The sequence below is a fragment of the Culex quinquefasciatus genome, chromosome 2 (assembly GCF_015732765.1).
Source record: "Culex quinquefasciatus strain JHB chromosome 2, VPISU_Cqui_1.0_pri_paternal, whole genome shotgun sequence".
Taxonomy (NCBI): domain Eukaryota; kingdom Metazoa; phylum Arthropoda; class Insecta; order Diptera; family Culicidae; genus Culex; species Culex quinquefasciatus.
The window spans coordinates 35,769,008-35,793,214 of NC_051862.1; the positions used below are offsets into that span (position 1 = coordinate 35,769,008).

A 24,207-nucleotide genomic window follows, 5' to 3' on the forward strand; every position below is an offset into this window, starting at 1 on the left:
TTGGTCTGACAGCTTTATCATGGAATTTGGTCTGGTCTAGGCGAGGGATAGGACACAGCACCTTCCTGCTTTTACGCAGATGGACCGACGTTTGACTTCCCCATCCGATAGAAGGCCAGGAGGATAAGGCGGTAATCGAACCCGCGCCTCATCGCAACTAAGGGAGCGTTCTTTTATTACGTAACGCAGTAGGGGGTAGAGGGGGTTCGGAGGCAGTGTTACGCTCCATACTCATTTTTTTTGAATTTGTATGAAAATTTTGTTACGAGGGGGGGGGTCTAGAAATCCGATTTTTTGCGTTACGTTATAAAAGAACGCTCCCTAAGGGATCGGCAATCTCACCCGCTAACCACCGCGCCGCCCTCAAAGCAATATGGCTAATGGTGTGGCCAGTTCATGTTTACATTAGGAACGAACAGGATATACCTACTCTTTGTTTACACTTCGAATTGGGCCTAATTACATTGTTATGCTAGAGTTTTATAAAAATGACAGGATTTCCGGATTCGACCAAGGGACTTATTTTAAAAACATCTTTGATATTATTCAATGGTACATAATAATAATGAAAAACATTTGTATTTTTTTGTTTCACTCATTCTTTATTTACCTTTTTTGTCTTTTTCACACAATTTCGACGTGACACAGTTTCTCAAACATTTGCAAAAATATAATCAGCTCAGATTTTGTACCATTTGTTGTGTTGCTTTAACGTTAATTTCTATCATTTTGATATTATTCCTTGTTTTAGAAAAGGCAAGCATTTTTTTTTTCATTCTTGATTTTTTATTGTATTTCTGCACGTGTCGCCGACACTGCCCAGGGTCAAACTCTTAACATTACCTTAAATACACTGCGTGATGAAATAGTACAATTAAATTTCGTAAAACTTTCGGGTAAAAAATACGTCATTAAAAATAGCTCTACCTTACAATTTAAGCGAAAATCTCTCTCTTACAATACATTAAGAACACGCTCGCGTCACGTGCTGCCGCCACTACTTCCGGCTTGCTCCGTCCGACTACTTCCCACCACAAAGTACTCCTCCAGCAGCGCCACAATCTCCAGTTTACTCTTCCCGTGCACGACCCGTCGCACAAAGCGATCCCGCATCGCCGCAAACTCCACCCCACCACCGCTAGCTTGATCGATACGAGTCAGCTGGTCAAACACGGTCTGGAGGACGCGCGTCCGTTCCTCCTCCTGCTGGTCCTGCTCCTCCTTCCGCAGCGCCTCAAACACAAACTCCGCCATCGTGGTGAGCGAGAGTCGGGCGCAAACCATGGCCGACGAGTTTTCCTGCACGGCGTGGTCGAGGAATTCGGCCGAGTGGCGCTCGGACAGTTCGTCCAGGACGGTGTGCTTCGTTTTGGCGTCCTTGGCCATCAGGGTGGACAGTTCGCGGGTGAGGAGGCGGGCCGTTTTGGGGTGTTGGAGCGTTTTGCCGGCGGACAGGTAGCGTTCGAGGATTGCGTCCAGGGAGTAGGTGGAGATTACGTGGGTGAGGACTTCGTCTTCCGAGGGGAAGTGAAGGCTGGTGTCGGGTTGGGGAGGGGGGACTGGGCTGGTTGGTTTTTTGGGGGAGGCTGCGGGTTCGGACTTGGGGGAGATTTTGCGCGGGGAGGTTCGCTTGGGCAGTTCTGCGGGTGTTGGTGGCGTTGGTTCCGGAACGGGTTCGTCTGCCTCTTTCATCTCGACGTCGACATCGTCCGGCACGTCGGTGGTCACGTGAAGCGCCTCCATCTGGTCGGTCGTGTTGATGACAAAATCTCCGTCGAGCGATTCCGGCGAAGAGCCAATTTCCTCTTCGTCGTCCTTGGCGGCAACTTCCGCTGCCGGAGCTTCCTCCACCTTGGTGAACTTGGCCAGCTCGACCATGCTGTCCGCTTTGCTCTTGCGACGCAGCAGGAATTTGGCCTTATCCGAGGGGGACATTCCACCCGAGCCCGAACTCATCTGCAAGCAGCGAATAATCGACGGGGATCGTCCGAGTTCCTCCTCTTGCCGGATGTATTCCTTGGTGATGCTGACGGGCGGGTCGTGGAAGCTGACCCGTTTGCGCTTGTTGGCCGGCGATTCGTCGTCGCCGCTGTCGTCGTGGTTGTACTTCCGCTTCAAGATACTCGCCGCAGGCGATGCTTGCGGCGAGGGCAGAACCTTCGTAAACACCAGGTAATCCTTCTCCTTTTCCTTCTCTAGCAGCGGTTTGGGTTGTTCCGGCGATTGGGCGACCGTTGTTGCGGTGGCCGAGGCGCCACTCGTGGCCAACTTGCGCAGCATCAGGCTGCGATCGCTGGGCGTCGACGGTCCCTGCTTGGGCGTGGACGTGTTCGGCACCGGGGTTGAAGGTTTCGGCGAACCTTCGTGCTGCTGGTTGCGGATCAGGTTGATGAGCTGGGCGCCACGACCGCGGAGTTCGATCCGGTTCGCGCTGGGACTTCGCGGCGTCATCTGGGGAGTGGTGGCCGCACGGGCCTTGAGGTTTGCGACCGCAGCCGGGATGACCGGCGGGGAGTTGCGCGTGCGTCGCGTGACCGTCGGCGATGGCATCACGGCCTTTTCCCGGTCCATGATCCGGCTAGAGGCGCGCTTTTCACCACTACCTGACGTTGGTTGACTCACTGCAGCTCCTCCGGAGCTCGCCGACGGCGTCGACGGTTGATGCTTCTCCTCCGGGATCGGCGAAATGTTCAACGTGCTGTTCAGCAGATCCGCCTCGCGCTCGTCTTGCCCCGCGCCGTCCGGCGACGACACCAAACTCCGGTTCAACGCCTTCGCCAGCGGTTCCATCTGTTCGTCCAGGTTGTCCCGGATCGGCGACAGGTTCGGCGAAACCAGCGCCGCTTCCTCCTTGGGCTTCTCCGGCGATTCCGGCACGACCTCCATCGGTTCCGGTGCCGCCGGACTCAGCGATCGCTTCTTGGGACTCTTCGCTGCGCGAGCAGGCGAAGCCGACTTCTTGACCTCCTCCTCGACAACCGGTTCCTTTCGGGGACTGCGCGTTGCGCGCGCCGGCGAAACTTCCTTCTTAGGACTCTTGGACGACACCTTCGGCGTCTCCTCCACGACCTCCATCTGCGTCTGCGTCTCCGGAATCTCCGTGTTCGGCTCGGTGTCCATCTCGGCAAGCTTCTGCGCCGAACTCCTCAGATTTTTGCTCGGCGATTGAAGAGCCTCCTCCGTCGCCGGAGGCGGCGTTTCCCTGGCCATCACCACGTCTTGCTCTTCCTTGGGTTTGCGCGGGGTAAACTTCCGGGTTGGCGGCGCAGCCGCGCCAGGACTCGCCTGCGACGACTCAATAACCTCGTCAATCGATTCGTTGCTGGCTTTCGCCTTAACCGGCGAACTCGTGCTGGGGGCTTCCGTCGCTGCCGCAGGTTCCCGGTCGACGACGTTGTCAAAGTTGAGCGATTTACGCGGGGAGGTTCGCGGTTCGGCGGGACTCTTCGGACGCTCCTTTTTCGGGGACGTTTCCTGTGTTGACGACGCGGTCAACTCCGGTGCCGATTCCTGCTTGATCGGACCGAGAGATTTTCGAGTGCTGCGACGGCTCGCGGACTGCGTCAGCTCGCGCTTCTTCGGTTCTACCGCCTTTCTCCGCGTTGGTGGACCGGACGGTTCTAAACTTTCCGACCTCCTCGTGCGAGCTAACCTTCCAGCTTGCAGATTCTGCCCCTCGATCGCGTCAATCTTGAGACGATCCAACTCACGCGCCACCCTAGATCGTTTATCACCGGTCGTCGTAGCCTTCTTCCCGGTGGTCCCGCTACCCTCACCCTCCTTCTCGTCACCATCCCTGCCATTCGGGACGTTCCCATTGTTGTTCTCCTTGTCGATCTTCTCCGTCGTCGTCGTCGTCGTCACCCCCGTCGATCCCTCCTCCTTCGGCACCGACGCCTCCTGCTGCGCCTCCCCGTTCATGGCCGCCGAGCTGGCATCGGTATCGTTCTTAGCGTTCGATTGCGCCATCTTGTTCGGCGTCCACGGCTTGATCACGAAGCTGTCCTGCGATTGGCTCATGTCGTTGTACAGCGCCGGGATGTCGTCCCGCTTTTCGCGCATTCGATCGCGCTGATGTTCCGTCAACTTGTCCGGCGTAAAGTTCCACACCTTGTTAATCACCACAAACTCTTCCTTCTTGCTGTTCTTCGCCGGCTTGCCCGGCGTTTCCTTCCCCTCGCAAACGTCAACCAACTTCCGCAGTTCACCCACCTTCCACTGCTTCTGCATGGCCACGGGAAGTTCCAAAAACAGCCCCACCAACATCTTGCAGTTCCACTTGACCTCCTTCGGTTGACTCCGCACATCCGTGACAAACTTCGCCGTCACGAACCGATCCGCGAGCAGCTTGAACGTACTCCGAACCTCCTCCGCGATCGTTTCCCGCTCCACGCTAATCATCTCACTGACCACGTTCCGAATCGGCATGATCACCGCCAGCAACCCCCTGTTCGACATCCTCTCCAGCAGCCTCCGAAACTCCGCAATGCTCTTTGCCACCTCGATCAAGCTCTCCTGCAGGACCACCCCCTTCCGCATCAGATCCTTAAACACCTCCAGCGTCTTGATCGGCGGATGCGCCATGTCAAAGTCCCCCGGCACCGACTCCAGCACCACCCGAAAGTACTCCAAAATCACCCCCAAATTCGCCCCGTACTTGGCCACGATCATCGCCTTGATCATCTCGCTGAACGCGCACGCAAACCGTGTACTGCCCTTCTGCCCCGCCGCCACAACCGCCCCATAAACGGCCTGCCACTCCTCGCGCAGTTCGCCAACCTGCACGAAGCGATCGTACTCCAGCGGGAAAAGCAGAAAGCCCAGTGCGACCGGCAAAAAGTTCTGCTCAAACTGGTCGCCCCCGCGGGGACATTTGTTGATCTGTTCGCGCAGCAGCGGCGCCATCGTGCGGTAGATCTGCGTCACAATCCACCGATAGCGGGCATCGCCGAAGAGTTTCGCGTCCAGATCGGCCAGGTACTGGACGGTTTTCTGCAGCAGGTCCCAGTAGCCGCGGGGTGTGCTCGTGTACCGTCGCAGGTCGAACCAGTGGGACAAGATTGTGCGGGAAGTCCTGCAAAAAAAATGAAGCCTTTCGTTAGCGACCTCAAAATTCGTGCCTAAGAGGGACAACTCACTCTGGTGGAAAGAGCAATTCGGCGTTGAGCAGTAGCGGCATCATCAGCTTGTAGTTGTTCGTGAGCTGTTCCGGCGAGTCCTGGCCGATCGTGACGGCCATCAGGTTCGTTTCCGCAACCATGCGAACCGTGTCGAAGGTGATCTCTCGCATGGCGTCGTCTCGACGGAGGATACTCTTCAATTAAAAAAACAATTATTATTTAAATATCCCAAATTATTCACGACTTCAGAGGGGTTCGTTCCCATATTACGTAGCACAACAAAGGGAAGAAGGGGGTTTACATGTCGCGTAAATACATTTTAATTTGAATACGGAGCTGGTTAGAAACGCATCCAAGAAGAGTTACTCATTCTTTTCATGACCATACATGTGCTTGTGATCCTTAATAAAATCAATAACTGAGAAACATAAAAAAATTAAGTTTTCCTTTTTTACAAATCAAAAAGTTACAAAATTAAAAAACTTAAAAATTATAAATACTTTAAAAAAAAGTTCAAACAAATGATACAATCCAAATTTTGATTTTTGTCTCGATAGTTTAAAAAGCTTACATATTTTAAAATTTTCTAAAAAAAAACATAGGGTAGGGTAGTCATCAATGAGACACTTTTGGTTTTCAACTTTCAACGATTTTTCTAATTTTTTCATCAGCATGTCTTAATGAGCTTTTAGTTGCATTATCTTTCTTTTAATGTGTTCTATCATTGACCAAAGTATGAGATCGATCCGACATCTACAGCCAGAGTTATTCAACTGTCTCATTGTAGACGCACTTGGCAGGAACAATGAGACAGCTGGGGAACAATGAGACACTCTACGAAAATCATAATTTTTCTAGCAAAACATCATGTTTTTGTATTTTTCCATTGCAGGTGACTTGTCTTGAACATTTTCGAGCAATTTTGCCAACATGAAACTTTTAATAACAAAAGTTACACTAAAAAGTATTTAAATTTTGTATAATCCATATATTAATACCAAATAACTTTGTATTTTTGGTTAAATGAAGTTTAAACTCTATAAATATGCCAAAAATCACTTTTAATTCATGTTTTGAAAGATTTCCATCGATTTTGAAAAGTTTATTGAAGAAAAATCAAAGTGTCTCATTGTTACCCATGGGCTGAAACGAGTGGGGAACAATGAGACAGTCCTGGATTCTGGGTGTTTTCTAAATTTTGGCCAAATCTAATGAAAGGACATTGTAGCCCAACTTAATCCCTATGGAACGTCGAAAGAAATTTGAAGAAATATTAGTTTTGGTGTAAATGGCAGCCCACGAGCGAAAAAGTTTTTTTTGTCCATGATTTACTTTTACACCCCAGAATCAAACATTTATGAATTACTTTTCAAGGGAGCGTCCATAACCAAAGCCACTATTATGGCAGACGTGTATCCAGTAGACACACCTTTCCCCCAAATATGAGCCTGATTGGTTGAAACTACGACTTATGAGAGCCATTTTATCATTGTTCCCCGTGTCTTATTGATGACTACTCTACCCTACATTTTTACTCTTCGTTAAAAAAAATCTTAAAATCTAAAATGTTAAATTTCTAAAATTTAAAAATTGTGGGATAATAACATTAATATCTTGCTTACTTTTTCAAAAGGTCCTATGTACATAGAAAACCCATGGCGCATTGATTGTTTTGAAAAAGAACCCTAGATATATAATATATATCTTGTGTTTTTTTTTTTTTTAAGGACCAATAAACCAAATTTTTAGTTTTTGCTTTTTGGGTGTTTTTGGTTCTAAAAACACCCAAAAAGCAAAAACTGGAAATTTGGTTTATTGGACCTTTTCAAAAAAACTCCAGATTTACCCATTATTATATTTTAATTTTCATTTTACAAAATCCTAAAATAAAAAAAAAATCTCAAGAGATGTGTTTGCCTAAAAATAACAAAAATTCTATGTTTTTGAATTTTATGATTTTATTTTTTTCTTAATTTTAGAATGTAGAATTAAGATTTTAAGAATTTGACAATATATAATTTTGGAATTGAGAATTTTTGAACTTAGAATTTTAAAATTTCAGAATTTAGAATTTTTCAATTAAGAATTTTAGAGTATTAGAATTTTAGAATTAAGGAATTCTGAAATTTAGAATTTCAGAATTTAAAAATTTAGAGCTTTTAAAATTTTAATTACAATAAATTTGAATTTGGGAAATTTTAAGTTAAAAAAGAATTTAAAAATTTTGAATTTTATATTGTTGAGTTTTAGAATTTTCAATTTTACAATTAAGAATTGAATTTTCAGAATTTTGAAACTCAGAATTTTATTTTAAAATTTGGAATTTTCAGAATTTTTCGTATTATAATTTAGAAGTTTAGAATCATCAAAGTCTACAATTTTTAATTTCTGAATATTTTTTAAAATTTATGTTTGTTTTACAATTTTAGTATATTTTATTTTCGAATTTAAGGATGTTATGTTCTGGAATTTAAATTTTCAGAATTTTTGAATTTGAATTTTGAAATGCAAAAGCAAAGCAATCCACTTTAACGACCCCCGGGTCTTTTGTGGGCTCTGTTGCAAGTTTCTGCTCATTTTTAGGCGTCCGAAGGTCATGTGTGGTGAGTCACCCAAAACCTCTTTTACGCAAATGGACCGACGTTTTACTTCCCCATCCTATAGAAGGCCAGGAGGATAAGGCGGGAATCGAACCCGCGCCCCATATCAACTTAGGGATCGGCAGCCGAAGCCGCTTACCACCGCGCCACGAGGCCCTCCATGTTGAATTTTAAAACTTAGAATCTTAGAATTTTGAATGTTACAATTTTTTATTTTATGGATTTCTAATTTTTTACTTCAGAGCTTGGTGTTAAAAAATTAGAATTCAGAATATTTAGATGTTTCAAATGATAGATTTTGGAGTATAAGAGTCGTTTAGACTTTAGAATTTTTGATAAAATTTAGATTAAATTTTCATGGGTCATGGGTTTCTTATGCAGATAGGACCTTTTGAATATTTAATCTATAAATATAATAGATTTAATGCAGACTGAAATTTAAAGTTTTTCCTTATTTTTGTATTGAGAATTACAAAAAATCTATTTTTTTATTTCAGAATCCAGAATATATTTTTTGGAATTTGATATTTCACTTTATTGATTTATTATTTAAGTTTTTTAAATATTTACCTTTTAGGATGTTTTTGAAAACCTGCCCAAAAATGCAAAATTCAAAATCCTAAAATTCTAAATTCTAAACTTTAAATCAGGGGTGCTCAAAGTTTTTGGAGGCCAGGCCATATTTGATGCTCAAATGAGCATGCGGGCCAAATTCACAAAATAGGGCAATAAATAAAATAACGTTAGTTTTATTTGAAAGACAAGAAAATACATCTATCAGTTGAAGTTTTTCTGTTTTTTTCTCTAGTATTTTTGTTGAACAAAAATAATAGAAAACGCAGTTTTCAATCGTTATTTTGATTGTATCATTTTAATTATTTTGAAAAAGTCTTTTAAGCTGAATGATCTTGTGTTTTCAATAAAATTTTAAAGTTTTTTTTATATTTCGAAAATGGTGACATGTAATCAGAACAATTTATGTAACGGCGTTATTTTTTGTTTAAAATTAGTGTGAATAATGAAAAATCGGCCAGAATTTCAACAAGTTTATGAAAAAAGATTTGTAAAATATTTTCAACAATCTTTTTTCCGAATTCAACATTTTGCCAGCCTGAATCAGATGGTAGTCAACGCATTTCGTTATCCAACTGTCATGAGTTCGAATCTCTAGGGAAGGTTTGTAAATAAGTTTGAGGGTCAGTTCATAAAAGGGTTATTACGACTTTTGTATTAATATAGAATACTTAAATTTTTGCAATTATTACAAATTTCTAAATATTTCCAAAAATGTTTGATGAAACATTTCTAATCTAATCTAATCTAATCAAACACAAGCGCAGCCAGTCCGAAGAAAGCATCCTGGAAGAACATGTGATTAGATTACGCCACATGTTCTTTCTTGTCAATATTAATGATTGTAGTACATTCGAGCATCCCCGAAACGTATTACACTCATAAAAGCGGCCAGGCCTACTGCGTTGCATTAACCGCAGAGAGGATTCTGTGAACGGATCACATTTCACAGAATCTACAGGGAGGAAGGATGCGTGGACATACCGTACCAAACGCTCCGGATCAGTTTTGATGTGGTGTGTGTTTTGTATGTGCAGTTTTTGTAAGTGTCGTGAGATTTTGCAATTTGATCATATGTAGTATAGGGGAAGGGTAGGATAAAGGAATCGGATTAGGATTAAAATGAATCATATAGTGAAAAGCTATATACAATTGAGTATTGAATTTAAAAATAATTCCAGGAAGCTGCAAAATAATTCACTATTATTAAAAATCAAGTACTCCAGACGGTCCCATTGCTGAAGTTGTAATTTTAATTAGATTATGCAATTTGATTATATTGATATTGAGGAATTGTAGGATAAAGGAAAAGGAGTAGGAGAGGGAATATGAAAATTATAGTAGAAAAATAAATACAAATAAGTAGTAAATTTAAAGTTGATTCCAGGAAGCTGTAAAATAAATAACATTGTTTTAATGGACAAATGTTTCATATGGTTCCATTGCTGAAATTGTAAAAGTCATTAGTTTATGCAATTTGATCGTTTATGGTATGGGTGAATGGTGGGATGAAGGAAAAAGTATTGGATAATGATTTATATGGAAATTACAATAAAAAGGATTTATAGTGAATAGTGAATAAATATTAAGTGAAATAAGCATAACAAAGTTTTCAATTTACCATGAGTTATATAATAGATTACCTTCATACCATTCTGAAACATAAAAAAACAAACGTAAACAATAATAAGAAGGAAGGGAGAAAGGAATAGGGGGAAGGAAGGGGGATGCAAACGACGGCGACCAATCTAAAAGTCTACAGACTTTTTTTTCAAAGTCTGTACAAGCCAATTGTGCCCTTACACAAAATGACCCTTCGTCATTTCCCTTCTGTCAAAAACCAACAGCAGAATCCCCCTCCTTCGCATGCGCATCAGCGCTACCACTACACTCAAATTTGTAGCGAAGCCTGCTTTGATAGCAGCGCGCTGAGATCGAACACAAATAGCCCGGGCCTCGTCCGTGGATGCTTCCTCCCACACCCGGCTCCGTTGCACTCGGAAAAACATTTGGGGAATCTGAAATTTTGTCTTGGGAGAGAGCACAACTCCACAAACACTTTCACCGGCAAGCGGTGGAACGTCAGAAGACGGCTCCCGTCCTAGTCTTTCTTTTTCTGTTCCTGTCACATCACTTCACCAATACCAAACCAGCGCACGCAAGCCGAAAAATAAATCGGCCGCCATGACATCACCGCGGCCGGCTCATCTACAGCGTTCTCGAATCAAAATCACTTCAAAACAAATTTAAACGCGAATAAACACTGAAACTTTACAATCCCCTGTTTATCCACGATAAAACCAATCGATCGAAACCAAAATTGTAATTTTTGTTCAAAAAATCACGCAGAAAATGTATTAAAAGCACGGAGCGCGACGCGACAACGACCGAGTCTGCTAGCAGCGTTGCCAGCTCATAAAAAAATGTTTGATGAAACATTTGAGGATATTTACTAGTTTCACTCACATTGAAACGTGTGAAATTATTTTCGTTATTAAGATTTTTGAACAAAATATTTGTGTCCTAACATGGGGATCAAAACATTAATTAAATAGTTTAAAAAAACCTTACTTTTAAAAAAATAAAAAAAAATAACTTTACAAGTGGTCAACGGGCCATTTAACATGATCGTTCAATATTGGTCCGCGGGCTACGAAAATTCACCTCGTGGGCCATGTTTGGCCCGCGGGCCATACTTTGATCACCCCTGTTTTAAATCCTTAATTCTAAATTCAAAATTCTCAAACCAAATTCAAAAAAATCTTTAATTATAAAATTCAAAATTCAAAATTTTTAATGTCTAAATTCTTAAAGTAAAAATTTAAAAATTCAAAATTCAAATTCTAAAATTTAAAATTCAAAATTTTAAAATTCAAATAAAAAAAAGATCTCTTAGCTCTGAAATTCTTTAATTAAAAATTCAACAGCTCTAAAAATCTTTAATGCTTTGAATCTTAGTTTTCTTTTGTCGAATTCTAGAGTTTTTTTTAATAGATAGGTCCCTTAAAAAACTCTAGAATTGCTTATATGACAAATCCTCAATCGCTTTTTCTCCGTTGCAAGTTGTTAAACGTGGGTCAATTTTGCGTAGAACGGCAGTACAGTTGTTGACTTTTCTTCTATCAAGCTTTGCCTTTCTTACCACCCCCGAACCAACCCTCTCTACACTCCCAACTCACCAGCTTGACCAGCGCGCTCAGATTCTCCTGCATCCAGGCGAGCATCTCCGGCTTCGTGACGCTCTCCTCGCACTCGACCCGCGCGAGCAGATTGCGCCACAGGTTCCGGTTCAGCTCCAGGTACGGTTTGTCCTTCATCTGGGCGAGCAGGACGGTACACTCGAGGCACGAGTTGAACAGCAGCTTCAGCTTCTCCGACACGAGCCGGGCCGGGATGGGCTTCAGCGGGATCAACAGGTTGAAGCTGGCCGCGCAGCCGTTGCTTTGTTGTAACAGCGATTCGGTGACCTTGTCGGCGGGCCCGAGCATGTGGATGAGGGCGATCGCCGAGAGTTGCTTGATCGAGTCGAAGCTGTTTGTAGATTGAGAAATTAGAATGATGGGATTGGGGAAAGCAGCTCTTCAAACTTACAACTTTCCCGGCGTGCCGTACTCCTGGTAGCTGTCGTCAAAGTAGTAACACAGCGGCGTCTTGAATGACGGTCCAAAGCAAAAGTAGATGAACGGCTCGAACACGGCATCGGCGAACTTTTCCAACTCCTCGCCCAGTTGGTTCACCATAAACCACCAGATCTCAAACTTCCGCCGGGCGATCATCTCCGTTTTTGACTTGGAACTCTTCAGCGGAATGCAGATCAGTTTGACCCGCTTCGGGCTGTTGATCTGGCTGTACTTGGCAAAGATGAACGTCAGCACCTTCCAGCAATCAAACGACTGCTCCCGGACCTGCAGTTCCGCCGACCTGAACCCACTCTCGACGATGGCCAAGTACGCGTTGATGATGGCCGCCCCCTGGCAAATCTCTTTGTCCAAGATCCGCACCATAACCTCCCACTTCCGGTGCCATTCGGGATCGTTCCGACCCCGCGCCTGCTCGAGCAGGTTCGAGTACGTTGTGCTAATCTGTTGCCTCAGCGCTGGCCACGCCGCACTCTCCAGATATGTCGTCTGGGACAAGTGTGCACTGATCGCTTCCGACGCCTTCAGCGCCAAATCCCGCGTCAGCGCGTTCTCCCAGTCAAACAGCAGCCGCAGAACGTCATTCAACCAGAAACTCAGCTGGTCATCGTCAATTTTTACCTTTTCCGCCGCAGCATCCGGCCTGGTCGCCGTCTGGCACGTTTTGACCAACTGCTCCAGTGCCTTGTCAATCTGGGACCGATTTGCGCCCTGCAACGCCTTCCGCACCTTTTCGTACTGCTCGTGGCCCGGAAGCTGGCCGGCCGTCCCCGTCGTCATCGTGCTGTTCCGGGTGGCGCGAACCGATCGCAAATTCTAAAAACAAAACAAAAAGAGAATCTAGGTCACACAACAGTACACAACACAAACATTCTTACATAACGGGATTTAAAGGGCCCAAAGCCAAGAGCAAAACAAAGAACATTACAGCCCAGCACAGCTGGAGGGGAAAGCGTCGAAATTTTCCCGCAAATTTGTCTGCCAAAACCAAAACACGGACACCCCCCTGACGAAAACAAAAACAAAAACAAAACCAACCCCCGTCGACGATGTCGAAGCATGCTGCGGCGACGGTAACTTTTTCTTCATTTTCTTTCTTTTAGTGTGATGATTTTCTGCGTCTTTCCAATTTCCACGCTTGCTGTGTTGCTGTCGAGACTCTTGTGCGTTTGTTGTTTTTTTTTTTCTTTTCTCTCTGCTGCAGCACGATGACTGTGGCAGCGCAAGTGTTGCCAGAATTTTGTTTGCGTATTTAATTTTCATAGCAAAACTTTAAGCGAAGAATAATAAAGCATCCAGTTTTAATTAAATTACTTAGAATATAATTGAAAATCATGTTTAAGTCAAGATAAGTTAATGTATTATGCCAGCAACTGCCTGTCCTGTTCGGGTAGAATTGGTTTCAATTCCCTTTAATCAGTTTCTAAGCAAAATGGACTAGACAATCATCACATATATATCTGGAGTTTTTTTTGAAAAGGTCCAATAAACCAAATTTTCAGTTTTTGCTTTTTGGGTGTTTTTAAAACCGCCTTGAGTCAGGGGTATTAAAAAACACCCAAAAAGCAAAAATTGAAAATTTGGTTTATTGGTCCTTTTCAAAAAAAAAAAACTCCAGATATGACGAAATCCAGTCGATGTTTTGGGCTCTTTGGGAAGGTCTTTCAAATACCTTTTCTAAAATGTATAACATGACGGGGTTTTTTTTTACAAAAAACATCCTTTTACGATCTTACGGATTTTCCCCAAAATGGCTTTTTCAGCATAACTGTCGAAGTACTTTTCTAAACTTCATAATTTTTAATAGGGACTTATGGGACCCCAAGACGGACTGAATGAGACCAAAACGATTAAAATTGGTTTAGCCAAAGCTGAAATAACATAGTAAGAATTTTTCGGTGCACGCATCTACACAAAAAATTTTATGGCCTTTCCTCAGTAAAGCCGTTGCAAATATTTTCCAAAGTTTATGCCAGTTTATTGTAGGATATTTTCTCAGAAATAAACACAATTTTGTAAAAAATCAGAGGCGACTCGTGCCCGAATGATGTACCTGTTCAATGCAAAATTGATTTAAAAATCCATTTTCAACTCTTTGTGGTCGTACAAAGGGTCATTGTACTCAGAAAAGTAAGCTTTATCGCTGTAAACAATAATATCAGCAATCTAAGCTTCATTTTAGGACCCAATTCCCTTTAATCAGTTTCTAAGCAAACTGGACTAGACAATCATCACATATATATGACGAAATCCAGTCGATGTTTTGGGCTCTTTGGGAAGGTCTTTCAAATACCTTTCATAAAATGTATAACATGACGGGTTTTTTTTTTACAAAAAAAACATCCTTTTACGATCTTACGGATTTTCCCCAAAATGGCCTTTTCAGCATAACTGTCGAAGTACTTTTCTAAACTTCATAATTTTTAATAGGGACTTATGGGACCCCAAGACGGACTGAATGAGACCAAAACGATTAAAATCGGTTCAGCCAAAGCTGAGATAATTTAGTGAGAATTTTTCGGTGTACACATCCACATCCAAATTTTATAGCCTTTCCCCAGTTTATTGTAGGATATTTTCTCAGAAATAAACACAATTTTGTAAAATGTCCAATAAAAAACATAAAAATTTCCTCATCTTTAAAAATAGCCTTTTGGTAAACAAAAATTTAAAAGAGCGAAAGAACCGTTTGAAAGAGCCGCTCAATTTATTGTTTTGTCCACCTTCAGTCCATTCCTCCAAGTTCCAAGTTCATAAATGGATTTAATTTCAAAACTTGGTCAAATTATGGCAACAAAAGGCCAGTACGTCTAATGAAATAAAAACTTGATTTAAGTTGACAAGAAGTGATACAAATAATGTGTCTTAACCTTTTTTGATCCATTCCTCCCTTGGCTTAAGTTCAAATTTCATTTCTCTCTTTTAATTTTGAAATTTATTTGAATTTATTTTTAAGCAATAAAAAAATGGTTTACACTGACAACAATTTACAAATATTTCAAGCATATTTTTTTTCAACAAAACATTTTTTTCAAACATATATTTAACAGATTGCAAAATCTTATGAAAAATATTTGTCTGCAAAGCTGCAAACTTTTTAAATACAGAATAAATTAAAATTTTCACAAATATACATCTTCAAAAAATGTTCTTAACTATTTAAAAAAAAACAAACAGCTCATGATAGAAACAATACAAAAACTCGAAGAAATTCTTATATTTTTTATATTTTTAAGAATTGCTCATTTTGGAATAACCAAAAAACATACATGAATTCTCTTTTAAAAAAATACAAATAAGTGCAACCCTGTTTAGAAAACAAGAACAATAATATTTAAGAACTGCTATTGTTACAATTTTCAAACAATGTGGAAGTTCGCAGGAATTGATTTTAAGAACGAAACTATTGGCACTACGCCCCCCGGGGCATGGCCTTCCTCTAACGTGGGATTTCTGCTCCAGCGCCTCTGACGAGACAGGAGAAACCGGGACCGACGTTTTACTTCACCATCCGATACACTCAACCCCCGGTGGTTGGTCACTTTTTCGTTTGACACTTTTTTAGTTTGTACCCCGTTGGTTGGTCAAAGTCAAACTAAAAAGTGACGAACTGTCACTTTTTACACGGCGCTCACGCACACTATCAAAACAAACGTTTGGTAGTGTGTGTGAACTCCGTGTAAAAGGGGTGTCAAACTAAAACGTGACCCCGTTCGTTTGACAACAGTTGGTGTCAAACCATCGGGGTTTAAGTGTAGAAGCACAGTGGATAAGGCGGGAATCGAACCCGCGTCTCATAGCATCATCGGGATCGGCAGCCGAAGCTCATTTTAAGAAATACAATTTTAATTGGTCTGCTTGAGAAAATGCGAACTGGAACCGAAAAAAAAACTGGAAAAATATATTTCAATATTATAAAAAACATGCACCTTCTTGATTCGCTTTCTGTACAATTGGGTTCTAAAATGAAGCTTAGATTGCTGATATTATTGTTTACAGCGATAAAGCTTATTTTTCTGAGTACAATGACCCTTTGGATGACCACAAAGAGTTTAAAATGGATTTTTAAATCAATTTGGAAAAATTGACACAAAAGTTCCTACTTGACAGCTCGTTCCAAGCTCGTTGATCCATCGAAAAAATGTTGTCTGGTCAATATATATTTTTAGCATTAAAATGAAAAAAAGTGATCAAAAATGGTTTTTAATCGTGTTTTTTACCGTTGTACATAAAAAATCGACTTAGAGCTTTATTACCCAATTCGGAGGACCTTCGCATTTTTCCGAGAAACATTTCAGAATAATTTTTAGTTTAATAAGCTATATTTTTTAGTAAACTTTAAAGATGAAATCTATGTTGAAAAATGAGAGAATTTTAAAGTTTAATGAAAGAATTTCTATTGCCTTCCCCCAGAAAAAAATATCAGCCAAGCCAATCCAAGACACAAACCCAGCGAAATCTTTTCTTGATGGCGAAACAAGCATGATTTCGATTGGCTTCTTCTTTTTTACATACCTTCAGTGGCGGTGTTGCGACTTCTTGATTCTATTCTGTTCTTCCCCCAGCCGCTAATGTTGTAATTATGCTGCGATTCCTTGAACTTTTGACGAGTCCTTGAAATATCACTCAACTGAACCTATAGTTCCGTTTCGGGTTGCTTTGATTTTTGGCCAAAATCAAAATTGCTTAGGAAATCGGCACCGTCATAGAACTTTTTCTTCACTTTTCTTCTAGTTAACTTTCAACACTTCAATATGCGTGTAATTTCAACGTTTTCATGTAAGCACACCCGCCTTTCACTAGTTAACAACGCCGTTCACCGTTTCCCGAGTAAATAACTAACAAATTACTCGAATTTAACGCAAAAATTTAACAAATTGTAGAGAGCATCTTCGGCGGACGCCCGAAAGGTGGAAGAAACAAGCACGAAAACACAAAACAGCGAGGGAAATCTTGGCGCGAAAAGTCCTCTCTCCGAGAGCGCGCGAGCTGTCAAGTTGTCGGAGTGGGTGAGAAAACTGCAAGAAAGTGGGCGGGTTTGGCCGAAAGGGTCGAAATGGGTTCGAGGGGGGTCGCACGATGTGTTTGGTTGCGAAGCATTTGTTTAACTGGATAATAATATTGTGGATTTAGCTCGTAGCTGGATTTTCTGGCATCTTCTCACGGTCATTGGAAACGATCGTGGATACACCTAGGGGTTCCCAGTTGGAGTGAAAAAATTCAATTTATAGAAAAATTATGGATTAACATTTTGCTTTTTTATCACTTCTCCGACATCAGGAATAATTGGGTCCAAAAATGAAGCTTGGATTGCTGATATTATTGTTTACAGCGATAAAGCTTGTTTTTCTGAGTAAATTGACCCTTTGTACGACCACAAAGAGTTTAATATGGATTTTTAAATCAATTTGGAAAAATTAACTTCGCGGTCCTTCTTGACAGAAAAGCTCCTACTTGACAGCTCGTTCCAAGGGGACCATAGTTGATCCATCGAAAAAATGTTGTCTTGTAAAAAAAATATTTTGCATTAAAATGAAAAAAAGTGATCAGAAATGATTTTTAATCGTGTTTTTTACCGTTGTACATAAAAATTTACATAGCGCTTTAGTACCCAATTGTTTGAACATGCTCGCAATTTTTTTATTCGGTCGGAAAAATATTATTTTTCTTGAAAAAACTTTCATTTTTAATCACATGATCACCCCTAATTCTGGCTCGATGCCGCCATCATGCGACCGCGTGCTCCGTTTGTTTGTCAACAAATCTGCAGCTGGATGGTGAGACGAAGTGAGGGGGGAAGAGATTTTGACATTTTTATGCCCGCATCTGGCCCGCCGCCTATTTCGTCGGTCACTGAGCAGCCGGTCGTTTCCAGTGATCGAGTCCAGCTAGGTACTGATCGTACAATAATAATAATTATTATAATCTTGATTATAGGGTCCTAAATCCCTAGGTAAATTTTTATGTACAACGGTAGAAAACACGATTAAAAACTATTTCTGATCACTTTTTTTTTCATTTTAAAGCAAAAAAAATAATTGACAAGACAACATTTTTTTGATGGATCATAACCGGTCATCCCACATATTCGGAAAACTTTAGTGATAATTTCTTGGGTAATTTGCTTAATATTGTCCGTTTTTCTCGAAGGTACACGCCGCGCGGCATTTCAGAATGTGCTGCAGACACTGTTGTCAGCGATTTTCTGCACTTTTGGCGCAATAAAAACATACCCGGCAACAATGCTATACAATTCGAAGAAGAAAATCAACAAAAACAAAACGCGCAGTATGGGATTTGACAGCAAGCATTTGCCGAAAGTGCGGCGCGTCGTTTCGAGGCTGATATGACCAAGGGAATGATGGAAAGAGAGGAATCGCAAATCCGTATAAATAGTTTCAAGATTTTTCAGGTGTAAACCGAAAACGCGATCTAAAATTAAAATAGAAGAATACTGCTTTTAACTGCTTATTTAATTGTCGGTGTACAGGACGCCGCACTGTTAAATCATTTTCTGACGTACATTCAATTTTGCAGTCAAACCCAGTCATTGAATTGGAAAAATAAAATTCTTTTTCAAATTTTCTTTTCTTGATTTGTGTGCACCTAAGTCAAAGACCAAGATTGTTTACTTTTTGCTCGTTGGTCTGACAGTCTTGGTCTGACAGATTTGGTCTGACAGCTTTATCATGGATTTGGTCTGGTCTAGGCGAGGGATAGGACACAGCACCTTCCTGGATATGACGCGTGTCTTTTTCGGGAATACGCGCAATATCCATAATAGCATGCCAAATTATGTTTTTTTTTTTCTGTCGACCCCGCAATAAGGTCCTAAAGTACTATGTGAGTTTTTATGAACAACATGATTAAAAACCAATTTTGATCACTTTTTTTATTTTGATGCAAAATATTATTTGACAAGACAACTTTTTTTTTCGATGGATCAACTATGGTCCCCTTGGAACGAGCTGCCAAGTAGGACTTATTATGTCAATAAGGGCCACGAGGTTAATTTTTAGCTATATGTCGGCAATGATACAACCAAATGTCTTCAAATTTGTTTTGATAATAGATGAAAATGTATATTTTGATTCCCTAAAAACAGATTTTAAATAAAATTTAGTGTGTGCTCACACCAACCTCTGACTTTTTTGTCGATTTACGTGTATGTAATCCTTGATGTAACACCTTAACTAAATAAACATAATTCCCTAAAAACAGATTTTTTTGTCGATTTACATGTATGTAACCACTTAACTAAATAAACATATGCAATGCATAGTATGCATAGGTCATTTTGATATGAGCGTATATGCATTATGATTTCAAAATTATATTAATGGCTCATAGGTTGATTTGCATAGGACTCCCATGTGGTAAAACGACCTATATTTATTTGGTGTAGAATTGATTGAGAATGATTTTAGGTTGTTTTGTATTATAGGTATTTTATCAATAATTTACAATTTAACTAGCTTTTAAGAAATTGGATCAGCGGATAGTGTAGTTTCCGGCTTGCAGAATGTGATACAATAAATAACTCAGCTGCCCACCATTGAAAAAACGGCTAATATCCACTTTTGGCAAAAACGAGATATTAGCACCAGGTGGTAGAGGACGTTCCAACGCATCTTCTGGAACTTGAATTTTACTGAAATAGTGTCTAGACTTGGCTGCCGATGCGAAAAACCAAACGGCTAATATGCCACTCTTATGGTAAATTACCTTGACGGAGATTTTGTGTCAAACACTAAAACGCGTTTTTCTCGGAATACTTGATTTGGCATAATAGCCGAATTTTCAATTATGGGCAGTCAGTTTGCCTACTTTTGTCGCATAGGACCTTTTGAAAATATACTCTAGAAATTAATTAACATCCATTTTAAATCCTTTGCGGTCGTTTAAAGTGTCATTGTACTCAGAAAAAAAGCTTTATTGTCTGTAAACAATAATATCGCAAATTTGAGCTAAATTTTAGGACCCAATTAAATCTGAAAAATCAGCAATTTAAACTTAATTTCTGAAGCAACATTTGAAAGGGGATGTACTACATTGCTCTTACGGCCTTTCAATAAACGTGTTTAAATCGGAAAATAGGCCATACATCGATGTCGTACCGCCCATTTCAAATGTGGCTCCGGATTTGATAAAACCATTTTGAAAATAAAACAAGTTATGCTAGAAGATCGACAATTAAATTTTATGCTGCAATACAAATTAATGTTGTTAGTGTTGTTAGAGATTCAATCTCTAACAACATTATTCTTAATTCAGAACAATTCAGAATATTTTTGTTAATGCAGAAATTTTATTAATTTTCTTAATGCCTTTTTTTTTAAATCCGACATCGACACCAACATTTCAACCAATCTGCCAACCCCAAAACCTTTGTTTATGTTTTGATTTTTTTTCCCTCTGGATTTTGACGCTTTCAAGTTTATTCACGTTGCCGGTGCCAGCTGCAATTTTTTTAAGTGATTTTTATATTTTTGAACAGTTTTCAAACCAAAAAAAAAAAAGAAAATGGACAAGCAGGACTGCAAGTACGGCGCGTCCTGCTACCAGAAGAATCCGGCCCACAAGGAAAAGTACCGCCACCCGACGAAGGAAACCAGCCCCACTAAAGAACCGGAACCGGAAACTTCCTCGAAGCGCCGATCGGATTCCCCGGTGGACGACCCGACGGCGGACATCCTGGAGGACATTAAACGGTGCAAGCGTCCGGCGACGCCGGAAAAGGACGATGGCAATCGGGAGGAGGCGGAGCAGGGGTCGGAGTATTACGGGATAACCCGTCAGCGGTACACGTTGCCGGAGGTTCCGATGGACGTGGGGATGATGAGCGACATTTACGATCCGCAGATTGAGTTTTCCAAGAAGGAGGAGTATAAGGAGCTATGCGCCGATCCGGTGGAGTTTATCCGGCACAAGTTTTTGGTGGCGATGCCGGCTTGTTTCAATTCGCTGTGGGAGTTTTGCACGGGGAAGAGTCAGGACAAACCGGGGGAGGTGTTTGAGAAGTTGGGATTGAGGTTGGTGGGGCCTTTTGATGTGCTGGCCAAGAAGTTTACCGATGCTAAAATGCACGAACCTGGAGATTATCTGCGACATTGGAGGTTTTACTACGATCCTCCGGAGTTCCAGACGGTGCTGGTCAAGAAGGGCTCCGGTGTCCATTATGGGTACTGGAGGGACCAGCCGGAGGATGCCAGCGGGCTGGTGGCGCTGAACGATGTCAACAAAGGTTGCGAGATCAAAATGATTGGCGAGAATATCTTCGATGCTGTGATGTAAGTTTCATCTTTTCTCTAGGACAGATTTCTTAAAACTTACAAACTTCATATTCACAGCCACTTCCTGGAGCACGAGGTCGCGACGACCCCCTTCAACAAGGCCCAGATCGCCACCACCAAGAAATCGCTCGAAGAATTCGCCAAACAGCACGACATTCCCCTGAAATCAAACGAAAAAATCAAAGCTCGCGGCAAAAACGTCGTCTGCAAGACATTCCACAAGGCCGGCATCGTGGTCCCGTTCGACCGGAAGCAGGAACTCGGTTACCGCGAGCTGCTCGAGAGTGACGCCAGCCTGAAGAAGATCCTGGCCCGGTTCGACAAAATCGACAATGCCGCGGACAAAATTGAGTTCACCGCGGCCATGACGGAGCTGCAGCCGATCGTAACCGGGGCGTTTATTGCCGTCGACGAGTGTGACTTTGGGACGGCGCTGGAGCTGGCGACGGATTTGTTCTGCCACGGGACGGCCAACCTGCACGACGTGATGAAGCCGCTGTTTATAACAGCGTACTCGCAGCTGAAGCGGCCGCAGTTTATTGCGATTATAAAGGTGAGATTGAAAGATGCTCAAAATACTGAATTGATTAACGAACATTATATTAATTTCATTGCAGTCTCATCTGGAAGATCGTCGCAAAGGGATCGATCTGGATTTGTTAACGAAGTGAAAGCAGCATCACCCTACAGGCCTTATTTATGCACGATTGTAATCATCATTTTATCATTTGAAAATCATAAACTTATTGTATCTTTTAAGCGTTCAAAAGTAAATAACCTGAATTAATACAAATCCAAACATTTGTTTTATATTTCCACCCGAAATCAATTTCCTAGTCAACCTAATTCGAATTCTGAAACAGAGCTCGATTCTAATTGATTTTCGTTTCAGAATTCTAAAAAATGAATGAGTGTGTTTCTCTGATTAAGCTGCGGTTTAGAAACGATGCACATTCTGTCCGTGACCAATCCAAAAATAGACAGTTTGGTAAGCGCATGTTTACTTGAGAATATCGGTGAAAAAAAACAGTACTCAATATTAAAAAACTTAAGATTTATAATCTCACATAACACACAATAATAAAAAAATCAATACTTTAATTTTCTAAAAAAAAAAATCAAAAAAAAATCTCAAATTTTGTCTTGTAAATTTGTATGCTGATTTTTTTTATTCTTCAATTATTGAATCCTTAAATTCATCAATTCAAAATACTTATATTTTAAATTCATTAAATTTTTAAATTCTATAACTATTGAATGCATAAATTCTTATTTTTTTACTTATGTAAAATGTTAGATCAAATTTCCAAATTTCTAAATCCTTTAAATCTAAAATTCTAGAACTTTTAAATTCTTCATTTCTTTAATTCTAAAACTTCCTAATTCACCAATTTTAAGTCTAAAATTCTTAGATTCTTAAATCCTTAAATTGTAAAATTCATGAATTTTAAAATTCATGAAATTCATAAGTTTTGTAGTTCTTAACAGGGCTGCGGAGTCGGGACTCCGACTCCGTCTCCGGCCTACCAACAAATGGTTGGCTCGGACTCCGACTCCAAATATTTTTAAATGTTTCAAAAGTTAGTTAATTATTATTAGTTAATTATATTTAAAACATTGATAAATAGGATTATTTAAAAACTCGCTAATCGTCATGTTTTTCTCAAGAAAAATAAGTTCGAATCACAATACGGAAAAAAAGATTCTTTGTTACAAGTTTTATACGTTATGGAAACAGAAATCAAAAAAATATCTTCAATTTAGAGGCATTTTGAGAAGAACAGTTTTGTATGTAAATTTGCATTTATTTGCTTAAACTCAAATTTGCATATGATTTATTCAATGCTAATAAATTGAAATATTAAATTTTTATTTTTCAATGAATAATAAAAAGAAACCTGGCCTTAATGATCTATTGAACATAAAAAATCAATTTGCTCTCTCTCAGGCTGACATTTATAAGAAGCACAGTGATAGGCACCTTGTTTTTAAATAACAATTTTAAACGATACATTTTTTTTTGTTTTTTTTTTTTAAGACGTACATGATCATCACGCCATGACTGAAGGAGATAATTATTGCAAATCAATGTATTTAAACAATTTCTTCGTGGAAAGGACGCTTGAGAGGTCCTTTTCAAATATCTGTGACATGAAAAATATTTTACCCTGGAAATTTTTAATTTATTTTAATTTTAAAATTCAATTTACATTACAAAGGAGGCGCACGATACTTCGTGAAACTTCACCTAAAACGAAACTTTATGAATGATCTGGCACCTCCATCAAAATAAATGAAAAAACTTAAAATATAATAAAAAACAAATATCCCCAAGTAAAATATTTTCTAGGTCAATAGTATTTCATTTTTTAAGGTACAATGATTTGCAATGATAATAATCTTCCGTCATATTGGTGTGGGGCGTACAGTATGAAAAAATTCTAACCGGTTGATAATATTTTGATAAGAGTTTTTTTTAATAATATTTGAAAAATAAATTAAAATCCTATATTTTGTTCGATACATTTTTTAATAGTTTATTTTTGTACTGAAATCTTGAGATTTGTTCAACGATAATTTGCAACGATATCAAAATTACCTAAAATCAACATCAACATTCAATGATTATTTTAAAATAAATTTCAACTTCTTTTGATTTTTTTGGTTAGTTTCAATTATTTTAAATGCAACACTTTGATTTTCTTGTACTCAGTTATAAACAAAATGCGCATGTTCAGTTCCAAGTAGCCCTGCCTCCAGCCTTGGTTCTTACATTCTACATTTTCTGTTTAATTCCTTATTCCAATCACAATAAAAAAAAAATCATGAATTACAATTTTATTTCTTAAAATGTTTAAATTCCTAAATTCTTGAATTCTAAAAATCTTAAAGCCGAAAAATTCTAAAATTTCAAAATTCTTAAATCTCTAAATTGTTACATTAATCTTGAAATTTATGAATATTTCAAATTCTTAGATTCTAT

The 24,207-nt window shown here is 40.3% G+C and overlaps 2 protein-coding genes across 3 annotated transcripts; one reads left to right on the forward strand and one right to left on the reverse strand.

Moving 5' to 3' along the window:
- Positions 1 to 581: 581 nt before the first annotated feature.
- Positions 582 to 16,858, reverse strand: LOC6054519 (microtubule-associated protein futsch). 2 transcript variants are annotated; one of them, XM_038252420.1, is made up of 5 exons: positions 16,447 to 16,858; positions 11,885 to 12,747; positions 11,473 to 11,824; positions 5,139 to 5,314; positions 582 to 5,074 (listed from the first exon to the last, which is right to left on the reverse strand). In XM_038252420.1, exons 2-5 carry the CDS (start codon positions 12,709 to 12,711, stop codon positions 982 to 984), a joined length of 5,448 nt encoding a protein of 1,815 aa, XP_038108348.1. In that variant the 5' UTR covers positions 12,712 to 12,747; positions 16,447 to 16,858; the 3' UTR covers positions 582 to 981. The 2 variants fall into 2 exon arrangements, with proteins under 2 accessions (XP_038108348.1, XP_038108347.1); XM_038252419.1 differs by lacking the exon at positions 16,447 to 16,858 and adding an exon at positions 12,970 to 13,113.
- A 3,481-nt stretch (positions 16,859 to 20,339) lies between these two features.
- Positions 20,340 to 22,020, forward strand: LOC6049713 (histone PARylation factor 1-like). The gene is made up of 3 exons (XM_001866385.2): positions 20,340 to 21,221; positions 21,282 to 21,777; positions 21,842 to 22,020. The coding sequence occupies exons 1-3, from the start codon at positions 20,455 to 20,457 to the stop codon at positions 21,893 to 21,895; spliced, it is 1,317 nt and encodes a 438-aa protein (XP_001866420.2). The 5' UTR covers positions 20,340 to 20,454; the 3' UTR covers positions 21,896 to 22,020.
- Positions 22,021 to 24,207: the final 2,187 nt, after the last annotated feature.